General features: G+C 42.4%; 1 protein-coding gene across 10 annotated transcripts; it reads left to right on the top strand.

The window, feature by feature from the left end:
* The first annotated feature begins 1,024 nt into the window (after positions 1-1,024).
* SLAMF7 (SLAM family member 7) lies at positions 1,025-17,969 on the top strand. 10 transcript variants are annotated; one of them, XM_063627095.1, is made up of 7 exons: positions 1,025-1,299; positions 10,530-10,847; positions 12,151-12,423; positions 12,633-12,752; positions 13,675-13,778; positions 14,465-14,527; positions 15,378-17,969. In XM_063627095.1, the coding sequence occupies exons 1-7, from the start codon at positions 1,245-1,247 to the stop codon at positions 15,447-15,449; spliced, it is 1,005 nt and encodes a 334-aa protein (XP_063483165.1). In that variant the 5' UTR covers positions 1,025-1,244; the 3' UTR covers positions 15,450-17,969. The 10 variants fall into 10 exon arrangements, with proteins under 10 accessions (XP_063483165.1, XP_063483166.1, XP_063483167.1 ...); XM_063627096.1 differs by lacking the exon at positions 13,675-13,778 and having other exon boundaries at positions 1,038-1,299; XM_063627097.1 differs by lacking the exon at positions 12,633-12,752 and having other exon boundaries at positions 1,173-1,299.
* The last annotated feature ends 6,122 nt before the right edge of the window (positions 17,970-24,091 follow it).

Raw genomic sequence — 24,091 nt, forward strand, 5'->3', positions numbered from 1 at the left:
TGGAATTATAAAAAATATTTCAGTAACACACAGGATGGCCAGGAAAGTGAAACAGAGGAACAAAATAAACAAAACTACAGAAGAACAAAGAGAAAATAATAGCATAGCAAACTTAAGCTCTGATATATAAATAATTATATTATGTAAGTCAGTTAAATAGAATAAATAGCTCCAGAATATACCCACACAAGTATAACTGCTGATTTTTGACAAAGATACAAAAGTAATTCAATGCAGGAAAGATCATCTTTTCCATCACATGGTAGTAGAACAATGGAACACCCACAGGCAGAAGAAAAAAAAAAAACACATTGTAATCATACTTCTGAAAACTAAAGACAAACAAAAAACTTTTAAAACAGCTAGAGAAAAATGACACATTACCTACAGGGAAAACAATTTAAATGATGGCTGATTTCTCACTGGAAACCATGGAGGGGAGGAGCGTTATGACACTTTTCAAGTGTTGAAAGAAAAAAAACTGTCAACCATATTTCTGATATGGTTCTCAATGAATAGAGACAATATATTTAGGTGAATCTCAACCTAAACTTCACACCTGACATTAAAACAGGATCATACATTTAAATGTAAAACACAAAACTATAAAACTTTCAGGAGAAAACCTTTGGGCCCTAGTGTGGGTAGAAAAAAAACTGATAAGTTGAATTTCATCAAAATTAAAATTTTTGTTCTGCAAAAGACCCCATTAAGAAGATGAAAAGACAGGCTACAGACCAAGAGAAAATATTTGTAAACCACATATCTGACAAATGACTCTCTTATAATTGGAACATATAAGGAATTGTCAAAACTCAACAGTAAAAAAAAAAAGAATCTGATTATAAAATGGACAAAAGACATAAATAGACATTTCACCAAGGAGGATATGGATATACAGATGGCAAATAAGCACATGAAAAGACGTTCAACATTATTAGGCTTTAGGGAAATGCAAATTAAAACCACAATGAGGTATCACTGCAGCACCTATTAAAACAGTTAAAATATAAAATGGGAATATACCAAATGCTGATGAAGATGGGGAGAAAATAGATCTCTCATAGATTGCTGGCGGCAAGGTAAAATGTTGCATTCACTCTGAAAATAATTTAGCAATTACTCAGTCTCACATGTCTGTGGCATGACCCCTCCCACTTCTTTAAATATCAGCTGGGGAAGAGGTCTGAGTAATACTTGAGAGGGAAGTGGTTCATTTCAGTGGCTGACTTCCAGAGAGCAATATGGCTGGTTCCCCAACATGCCTCACCGTCATCTATATCCTTTGGCAGCTCACAGGTGAGTCCAGCCGGATTCTCTTCCACTCTCATGTCTACCCCATCCTGAATAGTTCCAGGTTTCTTGTTCCACTCTGGGCCTCTGGCTCAATTCAGGAGGCTCTGTGTTCTCATCTAACATTTGCTTTTTACCAATCTCTGATCTCTGATTCTCAGGTCAGGAAGAGACTAGAGGGAGGGGGAAAAATGGCTCTGGGAACTAACTTCCCTACTGACTGTCCCAGGGATGAAAGAGCTGAAAGAAGTGGTGCTGGGTATCAGAAACCATTTTTCTAATCCAGGTTCTGCCATGAGTTAGATAAGGAATGTTAAACTTTTCCTGGGCCTCAGAAACTTTAGATTCTAGCCTTTTCTCCTTTTGAGGGCAACTTTAAGAACAAAATGACACTATACAGGTATGTATTTGTTTACTTATAAATGTATTTATAAAACTGGTTATGCATAACAGTAATATAAATGGAAAGAACCACTTGAATTTTCTTTCCTTACTCAAGCAATCTAATCAGTCTCTACTTAGAGAACCAACTCATACCATAGGCACTTTATGTTTAATCCCATGGAGGACAGAGGATGGTTCTGCACCTGTCACTGTTATTCTAGTCTTTGAAGATTTTTCTATCCTAAGGGCTCTCAAAAAGGATCAGGAGCCCCATAAGTGAGAAACATCTCTTCTGTCATCAATCTCATGGAGTACTACTATGAGGTCACTCTATGAGGACTTCACTAACTGCGTCATTATGTGTATCTGAGCCTGCCTGAAGTGATCTGCCAAAGACCACGCAGGCAGCTAGTGCCCCCAATATTTTCTCCTGCATCATCTGGCCTCGCTAAGTGGTCAGCATCAGCAGACTCTTACCCGCTTTGAATTCATCAGAAGTTTGTATTTTTGGGAAGTACCTGGGTCTAACCAGGTGGTTCTGGAATAGGCTCTCACTTTAAAAAGAAAAAAAAAAAAAAACTCCCTGAACAGAAACGATGAGCACAAATGGAACTGGAGGGAGATAAGGTGGAGGGGTTGGGGAAAATAGCAGAGATTTTGAAAGCTACAGGTGGCCACCTGAAATCGGTCAGCCATGCAGGTCCCCCTCTGCCCTGCTCCAGAGGCAGCCTGTGTAGTGTACCTCCTGAGGCTGAAAGGAGACAGAGATTGTCCTGGAACTTCCAGTGGGCAGGGCAGTGGAACAAATCCTGGCACTGGACAAGCGCATCCCGGCTTTGACTTAGTAGCTGTATTATTGTGGGCAAATTACTCCTCCCTTCTGAGCCTTGCTCTTCTCAGGTGTGTAACAGAGAATGAAATCTAAGTTGCAGAATTATTGTGACATTTTAAATGACATATCAAATGCAAAATAATTATTAAAATAATCACCATTTATTAAGTTACTACATCCCAGGTGTTTTTCATACCACCTCCTCATAAGTCTGTAAGACAGATATCATTATCCGTTTTACAGCTGTGGAAACTTAGGCTCAGCAGAGAGATCACATTTCTCGGGCAAGATGACATTTATAAGGTAGCCAGAGATTGAGTTTTGAAAGCTAGTGCTCTTTTAATCACAACAAGCCATCTATCACTGGACCTGGCACCAAAGAGATGCTCACTACATGTGCATTTGAGCCAAATCTTCCTCAGGGAGTACCAGTTGGGGTTTCTTCCCTCTCCAGGTACATAAATCTGAGGTAGAAACTGGAAAGGCCCAAGAACAGGTAGCTCTGTTTCTGGGATATGGGTGTACCAACAGGGGGCCACCCTGGCTAAACTCAGAGGGTCCAAGGAGCAGTTCTCATGGCCTCAGTATTCTCATCTGAAAAATGGGCACAGTAATCTGCCAATGATTTGATGATACAGTAGTGTTGAGGAGACAATCAATAAAAAGAAAACAAAAAAGTGGGTGAGGGGAATTGGGAGAGTGTTGAAAAGAACCAGAAGAAACAAGGAAGAGGGGGCAGGAGATGAGTGGGGAGCAGAGTGGTGAGCAACCTAAATGTGAATGTGATAGGTTAGGGCTAGAGTGATGGGAAAGGTGTGTGGTGAAGCAGCAAATTTTCAAGCCTCTGTCTGTGACTGCCTTGTGTGGCATTGAATTACACTGCTCTTTCGTGAGTACATTCGTTAAGGGTGACTTGAGTAAAGTGCAATAGATTTCAAACCACTTTGGGGTTTTTTTGCTTTTTTTTTTTTAATCCATGATTTCCTTTTATGGAATGAAATTTTACACAGAAAAAAACAAATAAATGACTCCAATCTATAGAGTTGAAACCTCTCTAACGGAGGCAAGTCCCATGGCCTCCTATCCTACGCTCACCCCTTAAACCATCTCCTGAGCTCCCAAGAAATACACGGAGGCACTGCCACAGCCTCCAAAGGTGGCGGGGCTGGGGGGCACGGTCTGTAAAATCCTGCCTTAGGAGCCTTGGCTCCTAATCCTGGCCTTCCACTGGTTTGGGAAACATCACCATAACCTTCTGAATATCAGCCTTCTCATCTGTGAAATGGGATTGGTCTAAGTAATCCCTAAGACTCTTCCCAGCTCTGAGATGCTCTGGTCCATGGTTTTTTGTTTTGTTTTTTTTATTTTATTTACTTATTTTTTTATTATTATTATACTTTAGGTTTTAGGGTACATGTGCACAATGTGCAGGTTTGTTACATATGTATCCATGTGCCATGTTGTTTTGCTGCACCCATTAACTCGTCATTTAGCATTAGGTATATCTCCTAATGCTGTCCCTCCCCCCTCCCCCTACCCCACAACAGTCCCCAGAGTGTGATGTTCCCCTTCCTGTGTCCATGAGTTCTCATTGTTCAATTCCCACCTATGAGTGAGAACATGCGGTGTTTGGTTTTTTGTCCTTGCTATAGTTTACTGAGAATCATGTTTTCCAGTTTCATCCATGTCCCTACAAAGGACATGAACTCATCATTTTTTATGGCTGCATAGTATTCCATGGTGTATATGTGCCACATTTTCTTAATCCAGTCTATCGTTGTTGGACATTTGGGTTGGTCCATGGTTTTCATGAGGAGAGTGCCACAACACGTTGGTACATTTGGACAGAGGCACCAAGTGTTCGAAGAAGTGCTTGAGGACGGGGCTGGCAAGCAGGAGGCAGGCTTTTCCACTCTCCCCTCCCCCGAAGTCTTCCCGCTGTATCACCATCCCTTGGTTATGGCTGCACTGATAATGTACCTTCCTCATAATCGGGCTCCTTCCCTCCACTCAACTCTTGAGACTCTAGGGGACAGGACAGGGGAGGAGGTGACAACCAAGAGGAAAGGAAGGTGGCGAAGGGTAGGACTTGTTATCCCTTCCTGTTACAGAGGGAATCTCACAGCTGACTCCCCCTGATGCAAAGACATCTGAGTCTTGGCTGGGGCAAAAGACAAAGGGTCTCCTGCCCCAGCTCCCTCCACCTTCAAAGGCAGGCAGGGGATGTAGTGGGGAATGCTCATGGCCATCTTAACTTTCTGGCTCACTTTGCTGAGAAGCCATCCAAAGGTGTTTTGGGGTATCTCTGTTTCTCATTTTTAGCTATCTGTGCAGAAATAAAACCAAAAGATGGGAAGCCTCCTCAAGGCCTGACTCTCATGCTCTCATTTCCCGACCTTGTCACCCGCCTCCCACCTTCTTGTTAGGCTACTCTGTACTTCTCAAAATGCTTTCAAATCTGTATTTACACTTCATCTTCCCCAAATGCCTGGAAACTAAATGTTGTTATTTATTTCCTGTATGAGGGTTCAGAAACCAAAACTCGAAGTGGTAAGTGGTGAAGCAGTAGTGGAAACAACACAGACCCCTGAGGCAGAGGAGCTAACTCCTCTTCCCTCTTCCAACATTTCTTCACTGGGGCTTTAGGAAAGTCACCCCACTTCTCAAAACTCCAGTGTCCTAATTTATAAAGCAGGGCTTAAGCTCTATCTCACGGGGCTGTTCTAAGGATCAGGAGAGAGGATGCCCACTGATCTGGCTTACAAACCACGGTGTGACACCAGGTGTTTGCTGCTGGAGTTATGACTACGGAGGCACCAGAATGGACCCAGGGTCCTGACTCCCAGTTAGGCCAGAGCCCTTTCTCCCTCTGCCATGTGCTGGAGGAGGAGAAGCCACCTCTACCCCTCTCTGGGCAGGACTTGGTGACCCCATCATTGGGTGATCTGGCCTCTAATCATGTGGACCAATCATTGGCTAATCCACAGCAAAATAATATATCCAGCGACCACCCAGGGAGGATATTTCTTTCTGGAGAATTTAAAGTGTCAATGAAGTGAAATTAGTGATAAATTTTCAGGAGATGTGTGTGAGGAAGAGTTGGAGGCTTCCTCAGGGAAGAGCTTTGAACTAGATACGGGGTTTGAATAAGATGTACTTGAAGAGAGAGGAGGATAAAGCACAAACAAGAGTGTGAGGTAGAAAGTGAGCTGAGGATCGGGGAGGGAGGAGGCCGGGATGCTTGTGTGGTGGCCACATGTGAGTGGCAGTCCCAGCTGCATATCTTTCCACAGCAATACATTGTCATCCTGGCCTTATACAATCAACCCATGTCATGTGACACCCCTGAACTAATTACTGTACATGAGAAGGGCTACCACCTGAACTGGGTAGGCCAAACCATTTGGCTTGTACAGAATGAGGAAGGGGTAAAATGGATGTAAAAGAGGCAGGTTACAACCTTCACTGCACCGACTCAGGTAGAAGGTTGGCACCTGAGGAGAGTGGATGAGTATCATGGGACCCAATCCTCTCGAGTCTTGTGGGTAGAGGTTGGTAGCCACTCTGTCTCCAGGGTCTCACTCTGTCATCCAGGGTGGAGTGCAGTGGCATGATCACGGCTCACTGCAGCCTCCACCTTCTGGGTTCAAGGAATCCTCCCACCTCAGCCTCTCAAGTGTCTGGGACCACAGGTGAATGCCACCAGGCCCAACTAATTTTTTCATTTTTTGTAAAGACAAGGTCTGACTATGTTGCACAGCCTGGTCTCTAACACCTGACCTCAAGTGATCCTCCTGCTTCAGCCTCTCAAAGTGCTGGGATTACAGGCAAAAGCCACCAATTCCAGCATCTTCCCTTTTCATAACACATGTAGTTATTTATTTAATGACTATCTACCAACTCCATAAGTGCCAGAATTATGACTGTCTTGCTCCCCAGTTATACCCTCAGCTCCTAAACAATGGGAACTAAATAAATTCTTGTTAAAAGAAGGAATGACTGAATCTGACAAGTGTGACCTGCTTAGATATGGTAAAACTCTATAGGGTCACACACCGCAGGTGCAAAGCCGTCACAGAAAGAAGAGCTTCAATTCAGCCTTGGACAACTGAAAAAAGAAGTGTCTTGTTTCTGGATCCCTTTTCATAGTCAGCTGAGAAGTAGAAGCAAAACTGGTTAGGACTCTCCAACCCTGCCCCTGTCCTCTGAACCCACATTCCCAGAATGGCATGGAGCTACTGTTTTCTTTTGTTATCCCTTGTCTCACCCTGAAGATATATTTAAGATAGAACAATATACTCCATCTGTAGGCTCGTGTTGGTAATTTGCCCTGTGTCACTCTCAAATTGTATTCTAACAAGAAACAATGAATTTGGCAACATTTTCTTATATCCCACACAAGTCATGTCCCCTGGCATTTACCCTGAGAATACAGCACTAGGTGTGTGGAAGGGTGAAAAGAGTAATTGCACACATGCTAGCAATTAAAGCCACATCCTTGTAGTTTTGCTACTTCCTCACCTTAAATATAGCTTCAAAATGAAATGTGAAAATGAAATTACTTGAAGGTTGCCCTAAGTGTAGAAACTATACCCATTTGGGACCAAATGATACCCAATCTTTATTTGATTTCATAATATTCACCCCTTTCATCTTTGCTGTTGAAGTAAAAGAACAAATGCATTAACTGATCAAAATTTCAGAATAAAATTGATTTTGTCTGTAACATTTCCCGGCACTATTTTGACTTGACACTCCTAAAGATGAACAAAGAGAGCAGTCGGAAAACCATCCCAGCCTTACTATTAAGGAAGCAGAGAGAATAGTTTTTTTAAAAAAATCAGATTACTTAATGGGATGATTTGATAAAAGCTTGAGTAATCCAAAGTATATATGTACCAACTGATACATTATAGGGGGAAAAATGTTTGAAAAGAATAATCACCTCCTAAAAGATACTTACCCAAGAAGAGGAATCAGTTGGCAGAGACTTCAGATCTGTAAGCAAGGGAGTGGGTCACCATTTGGTAGCATCAGATTTCCTCACCCTGGGGCACTGGTAGGGCAGTTTGTGCTTGAGGGAAGGTCACCAAAGGACAAGAAGGAAATTATGGTTCAATGGCACCCAAGGGCTTTGAAATTGACACTAGAGCCCCTTAGGGGGACGGAGAAGGGGAGTGAGGGAGAAGGCTGGAGCTGGTACAAACGCCAGGGGGCCTTCAAATTGAGCCATAGTGAAAAGAGTCCAGGTCCCAGAGCTGGAGAGACAGACATTGGGTTAAATCCTCAAATCATCACCTGCCAGCTTTGTGCCCTTGGATAAGTTACTTAGGTTTTGTTGTTTGTTGTCATTGTTGTTTGAATCTCAATATTCTCATGAAGTCAGGAGTTAGCAAATTTTTTCTGAAAAGGGCCAGAGAATAAATATTTTAGGTTTTACAGACAATAAATCATGGTCACAATTATTTAACTCAGCCTTTGTAGTGAAAAAGGATCCATAGACAATATGTAAATGAAAGAGCCTGGCTGTGTTCCAGTACAACTGTATTTACAAAAACAGGCAGTGGACCAGATTTAGCCTATGGGTTATAGGTTGCTGACCCTTGTGTAAAAGGGTCAAAATGCCTAATTTGCAGGATTGCTTTGAGTGTTAGGCATACTCTTTACAATAAATGTTTGGCGCAGAATAAACTTTTAATACATGACAACTCTTATAATTTGGAAACTCTTGCCAAGATATTTGATTTTAACAGGCACCAAAGAAATAAATCTCTAATGAAGCAATTTTTGATATCTGGATATGTCTGTATAGGAATTTGTCTTTTTACTAGCAAAGGCATGAGTTACATCAGTACTGGAGTAGAAGAAAAGATTGTGTCTAAGAGAGCAGGCTGTGAAATGAAACAGAGCCTGGATGTTTGGTCAGTCTCACCGGGCCAATTAGACACAAGAGACACTGTACATAAGGCCCAAAATAGTTTTAATTTTAATTTCTTCTAAAATCGGAAGAGAAATGAATATAGCAATAACAATAACAATGAATATATAATGAATCCAGCCTGGATCACATTCATTTTATACCAACACAGTCATGAAATATGATTTTTAATATTTCTTATGGAAGAAGGACCAACAAGGTCAAAAGTACACAGGAACCACAAAAGTCACCATGTAGCCTTGCAGTAGCATCATTAGAACTGTCAGGATCCTATAGCTTGGCTGTTTTGTTGGCTTTGCTTCTTTCATTTGTGCTTTTCGTGACTGAATTAATAAAAATTCCATTTAAAAATTTCACCCTGACACTTTATGTTAAGAGGCTGAAGGGGAAATAACTTTGGGTTTTGTACTTTTAAGGAGAACACCTTTGTTGACAGCTGATGTGAGATCTCAGTTCTTGTCTACTTAGTTTAAAAGAATTTATATGAGAGACACACAGCAAAGGAAATACAGCATAGAGTAATTGATTGCAAAAGAATAAGAATATTTTGACATTAAGTGCAGAAAAGACAGTATATTCTGAGAGAAGGAAAATTCAGGGTGAGCTGCCCGTAAGGATGAGACAGCAAAGACTGGCACTGGGGAGACTCCCTTTATGGGAGTCTTACATGATTATCATAAGAGGGTGGGAAGAGGTGTTACTAGTAACCATGTTCTTGGTGGTCCTCTGGGTGGACATGCACAGTAGCTATACATGCTTCTTCATAAATCTCGTGTCTCATTAGCATCTTAACTCTCCACCCATGGGTGTGTTTTTTACTATTATAATGAGCAAAGGGTCAGTTTGAGAACAAGTAAAATCAAAATCTGCATGCTCTGTACAGAGGAAAGTTGTCACTGAAGATAGCTTTGCTTAAATGAGCTCAATTACAATGCGAATGCTGAGGCTTATTGTATTGACTGTAGGGTCACCAGAGTTACTGCCTCCTGAGAACACTGTTACTTCCTTGACTACCTACCCTGCCTCACCTTTAAGGATTTAGTCTTAGTTTTTGTATTTCTATCAGCCTTGAATAAGTTCTTTTCATTTCTACTATTTAGTTTTCTCATCTATAAAATATGCCCTTCAAGGTCTCGACCCTGTGGGTTTTGGTGTGTACTCTGCCTCTTACTAGGTGGCTTGAGTAAGTCACTTACCCACACTGTGTCTCACATTCCTGATCTGTAAGATAGGAATATAAAGAATGTTTCCTCAAAAAGTTGTTTTAAGAGTTAAACAAGGCTGGGTGTGGTGGCTCATGCCTGCAATCCAGCACTTTGGGAGGCCAAGGCGGGCAGATCAGTTGAGGTCAGGAGTTCAAGACCAGCCTGGCCAACATGGTGAAACCCCGCCTCTACTAAAAATACAAAAATTAGCCAGGTAGGATGGCGCCAACCTGGAGTCCCAGCTACTCAGGAGACTGAAACAAGACAATCACTCTGAGGCAAGACAATCACTTGAACCCAGGAGGTGGAGGTTGTAGTGAGCTGAGATTGTGCCACTGCACTCCAGCCTGGGCAACAGAGTGAGACTCTGTCTCAAAAAAAAAAAAAAAGAAGTGTTAATCAAGATTATAATTTGTGCTTTTAAACTGCTAGTCCCAAACTAAATTCTCTCACTGCTCTGTGCTATTCCCAGAGTCTGTCTCTCAAGTTTAATAGGTAAGAATAAGATGACTTACTCCCCACACCTGTTTACTGGTAGTGCTCAGCTGGCCACTTCTGAAAGTTTCTTCAGCAGACATTCTTAACTGTTTTTCACCTACAACCACATAACGAATGATGATTTTTTATAAGTCATACTCTCTGGGAGTGAACTAAGATTGTTGTATACATAAATTTCTAATATCAATGCTTCCATGTGAGCACTTACATAACAGGGTAACATGTGAGAGACCTCCATATGAGGTTCCAAAGGCTTTTCCAGGAGCTGATTGTGTTGGACTGAGTGGGTTTCTCAGATCTCTCCAGGACCCAAAGGGGGTGAGTAATTGGTGACAAGGACAGGAAATCAGGCTTATTTTATGGTTCTCTGTGTTTATAGGGTCAGCAGCCTCTGGACCCGTGAAAGAGCTCGTCGGTTCCATTGGTGGGGCCGTGACTTTCCCCCTGGAGTCCGAAGTAAAGCAAATTGACTCTATTGTCTGGACTTTCAACACAACCACTCTTGTCACCACACAGCCAGGAGGCGCTATCATAGTGACCCAAAATCGTAATAAGGAGAGAGTAGACTTCCCAGATGGAGGCTACTCCCTGAAGCTCAGCAAACTGAAGAAGAATGACTCAGGGATCTACAACGTGGAGATATACAGCTCATCCCTCCAGCATCCCTCCACTCAGAAGTATGTGCTGCGTGTCTATGGTGAGCAGAATCAGTTCCAATGGTGGATGGCTGCCTTGGTGAGGTGGTGAGCTCCTTGACATGAGAGATGTTTAAGCAGAGGCTGGATAAACACTTGGCAAGAATGTGGGAGAGGGGACTTATGCATGCATGAAGTAGATGTAGCTGACCCCTGAGGTCCCTGCCTACTCAGAGATGCTATAAGAAGCAGCGTGGTGCAGTCGATGGCTGATATGTGCAGTGGCCATTGCATAGATCAAGGTCAAATGCTGTCTTCTTTATTTAGTCACATGACCTTAGCCAAGTTATTTAATTTCTTCAAGTCTTCGTTTCCATATCTGTAGTGGGGAGGAAAGCAATGCCTACCTTAGGAAGATTTTTGGGCAAAATATCAATCACACCTCTTTATCTACAGGTTACAACCAATTGATAAATAGATGCAAGAAGGAGAGGATTAAAATATCAGCATTATTTCTGGTAAATCTAGACAGGAGAAATGCTTCCTTTGAATTCTAGACCTTGGCACTCATCCAGGGAAGTTAAAATTATGAAACAATGACTCAAACATCTACAAGAAGACTAGCTGCCTCACTCACTGAGCCACAATATCAGGAACGTTAGGAGATGGGCCTCCAGACTTGCTTGTAGGAGGTAGGGACTGCACCTGATCCAGGTGTGTCTTCCATATAGACATGGTTGAAGGGAACAGAAGATATGTATTCTGCAGGCTAACTAGTCAGGGGAGGAAGGAAAAGGGCAAACCACATTTGAACTGCAATCTTTAACGTCTCAAACCCATGAGTAGAGAAAGGTAAATGGTGAATGTCAGACTCCTACCATCTCACCAATGAACAATTACTCATTCTCTGAGGCAGGGGAGTGAACACAGGGTAGAGAAGGGCACCAGAAGGGCTACACCAATACAATTTTCTCCTAGAGAGTAAAGTGAACTCTCCTAGAGAGTAAAGGGAAGCCTGAGGACAGAGACTAGGGAACCTCTAGAATAGATAATATTAGCGGACATCTAACATGCATTTAGCACAGTGCTTGCCATGTGGCTATGCTTAGTAAATGGCAGTTACATTCTTATTGCATTATTATTTCTATTATTTCTATTGTTATTATTGTTATTATATAGCTGTGGTAAAGCAGACCTAGATAGTTCTCTTTTCCAGATAAGAATGAAGATTCGGCTCTGAATTACTGCTTTCTCTCCAGTCTGGAGCTCCCAGGGAGATTCAGGTCCAAAGTATCCAAGGATAATTCAGAGAATGGAGAGCTATAGGCAGAGTTTCCACCTCTGGTTGTCCTTCCTCTTTTGCAGAGCACCTGTCAAAGCCTAAAGTCACCATGGGTCTGCAGAGCAATAAGAATGGCACCTGTGTGACCAATCTGACATGCTGCATGGAACATGGGGAAGAGGATGTGATTTACACCTGGAAGGCCCTGGGGCAAGCAGCCAATGAGTCCCACAATGGGCCCATCCTCCCCATCTCCTGGAGATGGGGAGAAAGTGATACGGCCTTCATCTGCGTTGCCAGGAACCCTGTCAGCAGCAACTTCTCAAGCCCCATCCTTGCCAGGAAGCTCTGTGAAGGTGACTGCCTCTCCCCTCTCCATAGGAGGCTCTGCCCAGGACCTACACCATCTTCAGCTCCTAGACCCCATGGGAACAGACACTGTATGGAAACTGGAGGCCACTGGGTGGTCACCAGGCTGGGAGGAAGGTGGCAGGTGCTCCAAGACCTGGGTCGTTTTCCTGAGCTGACTTTTCTCCCTTCCCTGTGCCCCACCCATTCTCTGAAGGTGCTGCTGATGACTCAGATTCCTCCATCGCCCTCCTGTGTCTCCTGCTGGTGCCCCTCCTGCTCAGTCTCTTTGTACTGGGGTTATTTCTTTGGTTTCTGAAGAGAGAGAGACAAGAAGGTAGAGCGTGTACTATTTTTGTCCTCACCCACATTCATGCTTTTCTCCTTCATTGATTCAACAAGCACATATAGAGCTGTGTGCCAGACTTGGCATGAGGTGTTGAAGATGCAGAGATGAAGAAGCCACAGTCTCTGCCCTCAAGAAGCACATAGTCAGCCTGACCTCCTTAGTTCTGGAGTAGAGAAAGTGCTGGAGGTCTTTCCTGAGGACACGGTTCTCTCAGTTCCCTTTCCAGGGCTCACTTCTCTCCTTCTCCCAGAGGGACATCCTGATGTGCCTCTTCTGTTGATACAAGCCCCACACTGCTGACTCTGCTCACCTGACCTGGGAGGTGATGGCCTCCAACTCCGAGGTCCCCACAGACCAGCATCCTCTAGTCAATCCTTCCTATGCCTGTCAGAGCCCACAAACCACTCACGCCATTTCCACAGGATCAACTCAAGACCTCGCTTTACTGCCCACTAGACACATGGCTCCTGGGGAAGCCTTTCCCTGTCTCTCTCCAGTTGCACCCCATCCTGTGTTCCTAAACCCTGCTGATTGGTCTTCTGGGCTCCCACTGTCCATGTGGGTGATGGGGAGGGACCTAACATTGGTTGGGTATGACTTGCAGACTTTGAAATCTCCCTTCCCTCCTGGAAGCCCCTCTGAAAGTGTCTTTGACTTTCTCTACTTCCCACTTTGACCACTTTGATGGAGAGATCAGGAAGTGAAATGATGGGGGTGGCCAATTCATCCTGATTTGTTTAGATTTTCCCAGTTTTAACACTGAAAGTCCTCTATCCTGAAAACCCTTCCATTAAGGGGGAAACTTGGATGGTTGGTCACCCTAAGTGGGTCATCCAGGAGAAATGGTGGGCCAGTGGAAGTGGTGAGTGGTTGGAGAGGTGGCTTTGATTCTCTCCCAACTTGCTTTTAGAGTCCATTGAAGAGAAGAAGAGAGCAGACATTTGTCGGGAAACTCCTAACATATGCCCCCATTCTGGAGAGAACACAGAGTACGACACAATCCCTCACACTAATGTGAGTCCCTTCTCATCTTTCCTGAGGACTGATCCTGTCTCTGAGGCTCTCCTTGTGAGGTTTTTCCGTGGGTTTGGACAACATGGGAATGAAGAGGGGAGTGAGGATATATAGCCTTAAAACTCAATGCACCTGTGCCTCCTCCAAGTCTTCATGGATTCTTTTCCGTGCAGAAGAAGCTGGTGGTCTCTGGAGCACCTGGTTCTGACTCATAATGCTCATGCTGTGGTCTATGAAATCACCTGCTCCCCTCCACAGTTCATAACGGCCACACAAAAGGCCAGATTCCTTTTGCATAAGGCAGTGGGTAGAAGAGTGTGACTTTGACAGGACGTTTGAATCATGGTATCAGAAGACTTCTCTAGAGATGTCTCTCTCTCTCTCTCTCTCTTTCTGTCTCTCTCTCTATATATATATATATAATATTTTTGAAATTCATTTAAACACAATACAGTTTAAAAATAATGTAATGGCTTCCTGAAAAAAGTTATCAAAATTTATTATAATAGCAGTCACCAACAAGAGAACTCCCTACCGCCCTTCCCTGTTCCAGAACCCTCCTTTCCTCTCGCATCTTCTCCCATCTCTGCTTTCCCCTGTCTGGATTCTGAATGTCTCTCTGGCCTTGTCTATGTGATTCAGGAGGTGGGTGATGATTTCTTTTGTTTGTTGTTTGTTTTTAATAGAGAACGATCCTAAAGGAAGATCCAGCAAATACGGTTTATTCTACTGTGGAAATACCAAAAAAGGTAAGAAGCTTCAGAGCTTAATTTCATCTTAATGGTTCCATTTCTTTTCCTGCTTCATGTTTAGGTCAAAATTTCTTGGACCCAGGGATCTCATACTCTCTGGAGTACCCTAGTAGTTCCCCATTCCCTTTGCTTAGGGTTATACGAGAACACGAGGGATGGAAGAGAATTGTGTTTTAGGAGTCAAATTGGGTAATCTGGAACAAATAGAGTAGGAAAGAGGTTCTAGATAGGAATAATAGAGAAAATCAAAAGGCTTCTGACTGAAGTTGCAGACAAGGAGAAAGACCACGGCTTAGGTTGTGCATGGAATGAAGAGAGGAATAGGTGGGGAAGAGACCCCAGCTTGCTCCTGAGACACCGGAAAACTGTAGGAGGGAGAGATCTCTACTTTTCTCCCATGGTCCAGCTATGTTACATCTGGTTTGCACCCTCCCCTCAGTTAAACTACTAATGCAGTAGCTTTAATGCTTATTCCTTCACAGGGTACGGTTGGCAGCAGTAATGGTATCTTTCTGTCTGCTTTTTCTTCCTCTCCCAAACAGATCCAAAAAGATAAGAATCATTAAAGCAGTTTGCTTAGTAATAGAAAAGGTTGGTTTAGTGAATTATTACAACTGAACAAGGAAAGTTCAGTTCATTAAGCATTCAGCAAGATAAATATGGGTTAAACTTAAAGAATAGTTTCTCTAAGCTAGGGGTGATTAAGATTAAACAATGGGAGCCAGCATGCCAGCCAGTTTGGGTTGGCTAACCTTGGAAATAAAGTTTCCTGGATGTCAGGGTCTCCATGGAAGATCCAGAGCTCTGCTCACCTCCCTCACTCTGCTTTCTTTTTGTCTGTCTTCAGATGGAAAATCCCCACTCACTGCTCACGATGCCAGACACACCAAGGCCATTTGCCTATGAGAATGTTATCTAGACAGCAGTGCACTCCCGTAAGTCTCTGCTAAAAAAAAACAATTCTCAGCCCAAAGAAATCAATCAAAAAATTCACTAATTTGACAACAAAATTGATAGACCACTAGCAAGACTAATAAAGAAGAAAAGAGAGAAGAATCAAATAGATGCAATAAAAAATGATAAAGGGGATATCACCCCCGATCCCACAGAAATACAAACTACCATCAGAGAATACTATAAACACCTCTATGCAAATAAACTAGAAAATCTAGAAGAAATGGATAAATTCCTCAACACATACACCCTCCCAAGACTAAACCAAGAAGAAGTTGAATCTCTGAATAGACCAATAACAGGCTCTGAAATTGTGGCAATAATCAATAGCTTACCAACCAAAAAAAGTCCAGGACCAGATGGATTCACAGCCGAATTCTACCAGAGGTACAAGGAGGAGCTGGTACCATTCCTTCTGAAACTATTCCAATCAACAGAAAAAGAGGGAATCCTCCCTAACTCATTTTATGAGGCCAGCATCATCCTGATACCAAAGCCTGGCAGAGACACAATCAAAAAAGAGAATTTTAGACCAATATCCTTGATGAACATTGATGCAAAAATCCTCAATAAAATACTGGCAAACCGAATCCAGCAGCACGTCAAAAAGCATATCCACCATGATGAAGTGGACTTCATCCCTGGGATGCAAGGCTGGTTCAACATATGCAAATCAATAAATGTAATCCAGCATATAAACAGAACCAAAGACAAAAACCACATGATTATCTCAATAGATGCAGAAAAGGCCTTTGACAAAATTCAACAACCCTTCATGCTAAAAACTCTCAATAAATTAGGTATTGATGGGACATATATCAAAATAATAAGAGCTATCTATGACAAACCCACAGCCAATATCATACTGAATGGGCAAAAACTGGAAGCATTCCCTTTGAAAACTGGCACAAGACAGGGATGCCCTCTCTCACCACTCCTATTCAACATAGTGTTGGAAGTTCTGGCCAGGGCAATAAGGCAGGAGAAGGAAATAAAGGGTATTCAATTAGGAAAAGAGGAAGTCAAATTGTCCCTGTTTGCAGATGACATGATTGTATATTTAGAAAACCCATTGTCTCAGCCCAAAATCTCCTTAAGCTGATAAGCAAATTCAGCAAAGTCTCAGGATACAAAATCAATGTACAAAAATCACAAGCATTCTTATACACCAATAACGGACAAACAGAGAGCCAAATAATGAGTGAACTCTCATTCACAATCACTTCAAAGACAATAAAATACCTGGGAATCCAACTTACAAGGGATGTGAAGGACCTCTTCAAGGAGAACTACAAACCACTGCTCAATGAAATAAAAGAGGATACAAACAAATGGAAGAACATTCCATGCTCATGGGTAGGAAGAATCAATATCATGAAAATGGCCATACTACCCAAGGTAATTTATAGATTCAATACCATCCTCATCAAGCTACCAAAGACTTTCTTCACAGAATTGGAAAAAACTAAAAAAGAGCCCACATCGCAAGTCAATCCTAAGCCAAAAGAACAAAGCTGGAGGCATCACGCTACCTGACTTCAAACTATACTACAAGGCTACGGTAACCAAAACAGCATGGTACTGGTACCAAAACAGAGATATAGGTCAATGGAACAGAACAGAGCCCTCAGAAATAATGCCACATATCTACAACCATCTGATCTTTGACAAACCTGACAAAAACAAGCAAAGGGGAAAGGATTCCCTATTTAATAAATGGTGCTGGGAAAACTGGCTAGCCATATGTAAAAAGCTGGAACTGGAACACTTCCTTACACCTTATACAAAAATTAATTCAAGATGGATTAAAGACTTATATGTTAGACCTAAAACCATAAAAACCCTAGAAGAAAACCTAGGCAATACCATTCAGGACATAGGCATGGGCAAGGACTTCATGTCTAAAACACCAAAAGCAATGGCAACAAAAGCCAAAATTGACAAATGGGATCTAATTAAACTAAAGAGCTTCTGCACAGCAAAAGAAACTACCATCAGAGTGAACAGGCAGCCTACAGAATGGGAGAAAATTTTCTCAACCTACTTATCTGACAAAGGGCTAATATCCAGAATCTACAATGAACTCAAACAAATTTACAAGAAAAAAACAAACAACCCCATCAAAAAGTGGGTGAAGGATATGAACAGACATTTCTCAAAAGAAGACATTTATGTAGCCAAAAAACACATGAAAAAATGCTTATCATCACTGGCCATCAGAGAAATGCAAATCAAAACCACAATGAGATACTATCTCACACCAGTTAGAATGGTGATCATTAAAAAGTCAGGAAACAACAGGTGCTGGAGAGGATGTGGAGAAATAGGAACACTTTTACATTGTTGGTGGGACTGTAAACTAGTTCAACCATTGTGGAAGACAGTGTGGCGATTCCTCAGGGATCTAGAACTAGAAATATCATTTGACCCAGCCATCCCATTACTGTGTATATACCCAAAGGATTATAAATCATGCTGCTATAAAGACACATGCACACGTATATTTATTGCGGCACTATTCACAACAGCAAAGACTTGGAACCAACCCAAATGTCCAACAATGATAGACTGGACTAAGAAAATGTGGTACATATACACCATGGAATACTATGCAGCCATAAAAAATGATGAGTTCATGTCCTTTGTAGGGACATGGATGAAACTGGAAACCATCATTCTCAGCAAACTATTGCAAGAACAAAAAACCAGACACCACATGTACTCACTCATAGGTGGGAATTGAACAATGAGAACACGTGGACACAGGAAGGGAAACATCACACTCTGGGGACTGTTGTGGGGTTGGGGGAGGGGGGAGGGACAGCATTAGGAGATATACCTAATGCTAAATGACGAGTTAACTGTTGCAGCACACCAACATACATGTGTATACATATGTAACAAACATTGTACACATGTACCCTAAAACTTAAAGTATAATAATAATAAAATTAAAAAAAAAATTCACTGATTTGACTAGAAACATCAAGGAAGAATGAAGAACATTGACTTTTTTCTAGGATAAACTATCTTTGATGCTCCTTTAGATTTAAGAGTTCATAATTCCATCCACTGCTGAGAAATCTCCTCAAACCCAGAAGGTTTAACTACCCCATCCCAAAAATGGGATTGTGAATGTCAGCAAACCACAAGAAAAGTCCTTAGAAGTGTTCCTATAAAAATGTAAATGCAAGGTCACACATATTAATGACAGCCTGTTGTATTAATGATGGCTCCAGGTCAGTGTCTGGAGTTTCATTCCATCCCAGGGCTTGGATGTCAGGATTATACCAAGAGCCTTGTTAGTAGGAGGGCAAGAAGACCAGAACAGACAGACAAGTCCAGCAGAAGCAGATGCACCCGGCAAAAATGGATGTATTAATTGGCTCCGTAAACTATGTGCCCAGCACTATGCTGAGCTTACACTAATTGGTCAGACATGCTCTCTGCTCTCATGAAATTGGCTCCAAATGAAGGAACTACTTTCATGAGCAGTTGTAGCAGGCCTGACCACAGATTCCCAGAGGGCCATGTGTGGATCCACAGGACTTGAAGGTCAAAGTTCACAAAGATGAAGAATCAGAGTAGCTAACCATGTTTGGCAGATACCATAATGGAGACACAGAAGTGTGCATGGCCCAAGGACAAGGACCTCCAGCCAGGCTTCATTTATGCACTTGTGCTGCAAAAGAAAAGTCTAGGTCTTAAGGCTGTGCCAGAACCCATCCCAATAAAGATACCGAGTCTGAAGTCACATTGTAAATCTAGTGTAGCAGACTTGGAGTCAGGCGGTGAGACTGGTGGGGCACAGGGGGTGATGGGTACTTGTAAACCTTTAAAGATGGTTAATTCATTCAATAGATATTTATTAAGAACCTATACGGCCCGGTGCGGTGGCTCACACCTGTAATTCCAGCACTTTGGGAGGCCAAGGTGGGTGGGTCATCTGAGGTCAGGAGTTCAAGACCAGCCTGGCCAACATGGTGAAACCCCATCTCTACTAAAAATACAAAAATTTGCTGAACGTGGTGGCATGTACCTGTAATCCCAGCCACTCAGGAGGCCAAGGCAGGAGAATTGCTTGAACCTGGGAGGTGGAGGTTGCAGTGAGCTGAGATGGCACCACTGCACTCCAGCCTAGGCAACAAGAGCAAAACTCTATCACAAACAAACAAACAAACAAACAAACAAACAAACACCTGTGCTAGGTCAGTCTGGCACGTAAGATGAACATCCCTGCCAACACAGAGCTCACCATCTCTTATACTTAATTGAAAAACATAGGGGGAGGGGAAAGGGGGATGGCTGCTTTTGATATGTTCCCTGACACATATCTTGAATGGAGACCTCCCTACCAAGTGTTGAGGTATTGAAAAACTTAATAACAAATGCTTGTTGGGCAAGAATGGGATTGAGAATTATCTTCTCTCAAAAAGGCATTGTGAAGGAATTGAGCCAGATCTCTCTCCCTTACTGCAAAACCCTATTGTAGTAAAAAAGTCTTCTTTACTATCTTAATAAAACAGATATTGTGAGATTCACATACAAAAAGATGCATTATTTTGCTATTTGCAATAGTGAAATTCTGGAAACTGCCTAAGAACCTGACCACCACAGGTGAAGGTCTGTTCATACATAGACATTAAGAATTATGGGTTAGGCCGGGAGCAGTGGCTCACGCCTGTAATCCCAGCACTTTGGGAGGCCGAGGCAGGTGGATTACTTGAGGTCAGGAGTTCAAGAACAGCCTGGCCAACATGATGAAACCCCATCTCTACTAAAAATACAAAAAATATTAGCCAGGCGTGGTGGTAAACACATGTAATCCCAGCTTCTTGGGAGGCGGAGGCAGGAGAATCGCTTGAACCCAGGACAGGGAGGTTGCAGTGAGCCAAGATCGCGCCACTGCACTCCAACCTAGGCAACAGAGCAAGACTCCATCTCAAAAAAAGAATTATGGGTTATACTCAGCATCATGAAATATACCCATGTAACCTACACGTGTAGCTTCTGAATCGAAAATCAAATTAAAAATAACAAATTTTTAGCATGTGCCTGTGGTCCCAGCTACTTGGGAGGTGGAGGCAGGAGGATCTCTTGAACCCGGGAGGTGGAGGTTGCAGTGAGCCAAGATCGCACCACTGCACTCCAGCCTGGGTGACAGAGTGAGATTCTGTCTCAAAAAAAAAAAAAAATTGTTTAAAAAAAACTATAGGTTGGCTGGGAGTGGTGGCTCATGTCTGTAATCCCAGCACTTTGGGAGGCTGAAGTAGGAGGATCACTTGAGCGGAGGAGTTCAAGACCACCCTAGGCAACTTGGCAAAGCCCCATCTCCACAAAAAATACAAAAATTAGCCAGGCATGGTGGTGCATGCCTGTAGTCCCAGCTACTTAGGAAAGAGCTGAAGAGGGAGGGTCGCTTGAGCCTGGTAGGTTGAGGCTGCAGTGAGCTATAATCATGCTACTGTACTCCAGCCTCCGCAACAGAGTGACTCTGACTCACAAAACAACAACAAAAACAACAACTATGGGTTTTCAAGTTATAAAATGTTAGGACATCACAAATGTAAAAAGTAGAATGCAAATTTAATGTGCTATATGATTACAGCTGTGTTTTAGAAAAAATCTCTACAGGGAAAATTTTGGAAGAAAAAACATCAAAATAGTAACACCAGTTGTTTAGGGAGGGTGAAAGCTTAGGTGGTTTGGTTTTTTCCTATTTTCATTCATTTTCTGAATATTCCTTAATGAGAAAGTATGTATTGCATAATAGAGTAGAGGAAGTTTTAAATAGATGTTCAGTGAGAAAAACGAGGCACTACCCACTATGTGGGGTTGAGGGGAAAGTCTGAGACCCTCATGGTGAGGGTGTGGGGGAGGATGGAAAGACCTCCTCGAGTGAGAATGGGTGGGGAGAAAGGAGGAAACCCTCCACATAATGACAGAGGAAAAGATGACTTTCCCTCAGAGAGGGCTGCTGGAGGCTGAGGGGAGTTTCACAGTGTGTGAAGACAGAGGCATGGAGAGGGGGATGCTGGGACTGAGGATGCATCTGTTCTGCCTTCCCCTCTCTCCTCAGAGCCCATTCAGATGATAAATAATTAGGGTTAATCATACTTTGGGGTTTTTTAAACCAGTGACTGAAACCTGTTTCAGGGAGACCAATAGATCTGGAGTCTGGACACTCAATAAATTCTGTCCCAAAGCTGGTTGCAGAAAGAAGCTTCCCCTCATGAGCTCAACCAGTAGGCAAAGGAAACCACCAGCTCTTTAAGGTGAGAAGTCACATCACCTCACAGCCCCATTACATGCAGCCTCCAGAACTGTGTGGTTTGCAACTTGTGAGGTGCAAATAACAAATTCGTAAACATTGAAACCTTGGTGGAAAGTAAAGAAGGTATATGTACCATTTCAGTAAGGCTTTCACTCATTCATTTGATCATGTATGCATTCATTCATTTATTCATTCAGCAGTACTTAGCACCACTAAGTGCTGGACATTATGCTGAACTCAGGGAATACAGCAGTGGGCCACAACAGAGGTCTCTGCCCTCAGGGTGCTTACATTCTAATGACAGAGGCCAACACTTAAATATCCTTTAAATAACATGGTTGCAGTGATGACTGCTATGAAGGAGAGGTGTGTGGAGCCAAGAATGGCAAATTTTCCTGTGGTCAGAGACAGTATCTCCAAAGTGATGAAGACTGAGCTGAGATCCGAAGATGAGTAGGAGCTACTTACAAGAAGTGGGAAGGGAAAATAAAACCCTTCTAACCAGAGGTGCAAAGGCCTTGTGGTGAGAGGACCTAAAATAACGAAAGTCAGTGTGGCCAGCAGAGAGAGTTGCACTTTTAAAATTTCATTAGTTGCAGTATCGGAAACAGATTGTAGGGGGTCAAGGCTGGATGTAGGCAAACTGAGTCAGAAGGCTCTTACAGTTATCCAGGAGAGAGGTGATGGTAGGTTGGACAAGCATGGTAGGATGCAGACAGAGAGGGAAGGATGCTCTCAAGAGGTATCTAAGGGATAAGGAAGTTCCTGCTTTCAGTACTGTCTTGGGAATATGTGCTGATCTGGAAAAGGAGGTGGGAAGATGGGTCTTTGCTTTTGATAGCCTCTTGGGACTAGAAGGACAAAGTTTGGAGTCTGGGGCTACCAGGTTAGAGAACTGGTAAATCACTCATCTTTTTGACCTGGGACCCCAAAAGACTTACCCTAGGAGACTTATCCTTCTTGTAAACAAGAAGTCACCAGTTTAATTCATCTATGGGGCCAAGAAAATCTCAAAACTGGTATTAGATTAAAGAGATCCAAGCTTACAAGTGCCCACAAGTACCTTACAGAAACAAACAAAGACCATCACTAAAAGAAAATAACATTCTTAGGCCTCACAATTTTCCTACAAATAATTTTTCATAAGCAATGTTCATCATATGTTCAGAGATATCCAGGCCCATGAGGAGGATCCAGGCCCATGAGGATCATCCTCCTCCATGAGGAGACCCACGAGCAAGACCCTCCTGGTTGGGACAGCCTATCACAGACTGTAGCCCAGGATGCAGCCCAGCCCACTTCCCTTTCATTTCATCCCAAGAAGATGGAAGGAGGAACTTCAAACCTCCTCAGTTCATGTACTTGTAGACAGACTTTAAAGATGTTTGGAGTTCTATCTGACTATAGTCCTAAGCATACTCTTTATTGCAATCTGTCAAGAATATAGCCAGTAACAGAGAAGAGTTGATAAACCATAAAATGATCATTTATAATATTTAATATTTAGCACAGTCACAATATGTCAACCATCGTTCTAAACAATATATATGTATACGTGTGCATGTATATACATATGTACATTTATTTAATCTTCATAACAAACACAACCATTTGATAGATGAGGTAGTTGAGACCAAGATTGTCTTTTGTCTAGTTGGGTTTTGTGGGTTGTTTTGTTTTGTTTTGTTCGGCTCATATGTATTACTGCCCTAGGCAGTATTAATTAATTGATTAATTTATTTAAAATATATTATTTTAAAATAAATGCTGGTACTGCTTGTCTTTACTAATTATAAAAGTTATTTTTTCTTTCAATTAAAACTTATTATGCGTCTACAATGTGCTTCCCATACTTCTAGGAGTTCACAATCAAGTGGGAGACAGGGATATCAACAGACATTACAAGCTAAAATGGTAGGTAAGAAAATAAAGGCATATATAAGATATATAGGGGGTTGTATTACTCATTGTTCTCCAGAGAAATACAACCAATAGGATATTTGTAAATATATATAAAAGGAGACTTGTTATAGGAATTGGCTCATGCATTAGGGAGGCCAAGAGGTCTCATGATCTTCCGTCTGCGGCTGGAGAACCAAGAAAGCCTAAGGAGTAATTCAGTTTATGACTTGGAAAGCCTGAGAATTAGGAAGCCAATGGGGTAACTCTCAGTATGACCCAGAAAGCCAGAGAACTGAGACTACCAATGCCCAAGGGCAGAAGACAATGCGTGTCTCAGCTCAAGCAGAGAGACCAAATTTGCTCATTCTCTGTTTTTGTTTTTTTGGGGGGGTTTTTTGTTTGTTTGTTTTACATTTTTGTTTTGTTTTGTT

The sequence above is a fragment of the Symphalangus syndactylus genome, chromosome 12 (assembly GCF_028878055.3).
Source record: "Symphalangus syndactylus isolate Jambi chromosome 12, NHGRI_mSymSyn1-v2.1_pri, whole genome shotgun sequence".
In the NCBI taxonomy this organism is placed as follows: Eukaryota; Metazoa; Chordata; class Mammalia; order Primates; family Hylobatidae; genus Symphalangus; species Symphalangus syndactylus.

Bases quoted from the DNA above. Each gene is read 5' to 3' on its own strand.
- SLAMF7 (XM_063627095.1), top strand. From the start codon at position 1,245: ATGGCTGGTTCCCCAACATGCCTCACCGTCATCTATATCCTTTGGCAG. The intron at 1,300-10,529 runs GTGAGTCCAGCC...CTGTGTTTATAG, and splicing joins TATCCTTTGGCAGCTCACAG to GGTCAGCAGCCTCTGGACCC. The intron at 13,779-14,464 runs GTGAGTCCCTTC...TGTTTTTAATAG, and splicing joins ACACAATCCCTCACACTAAT to AGAACGATCCTAAAGGAAGA.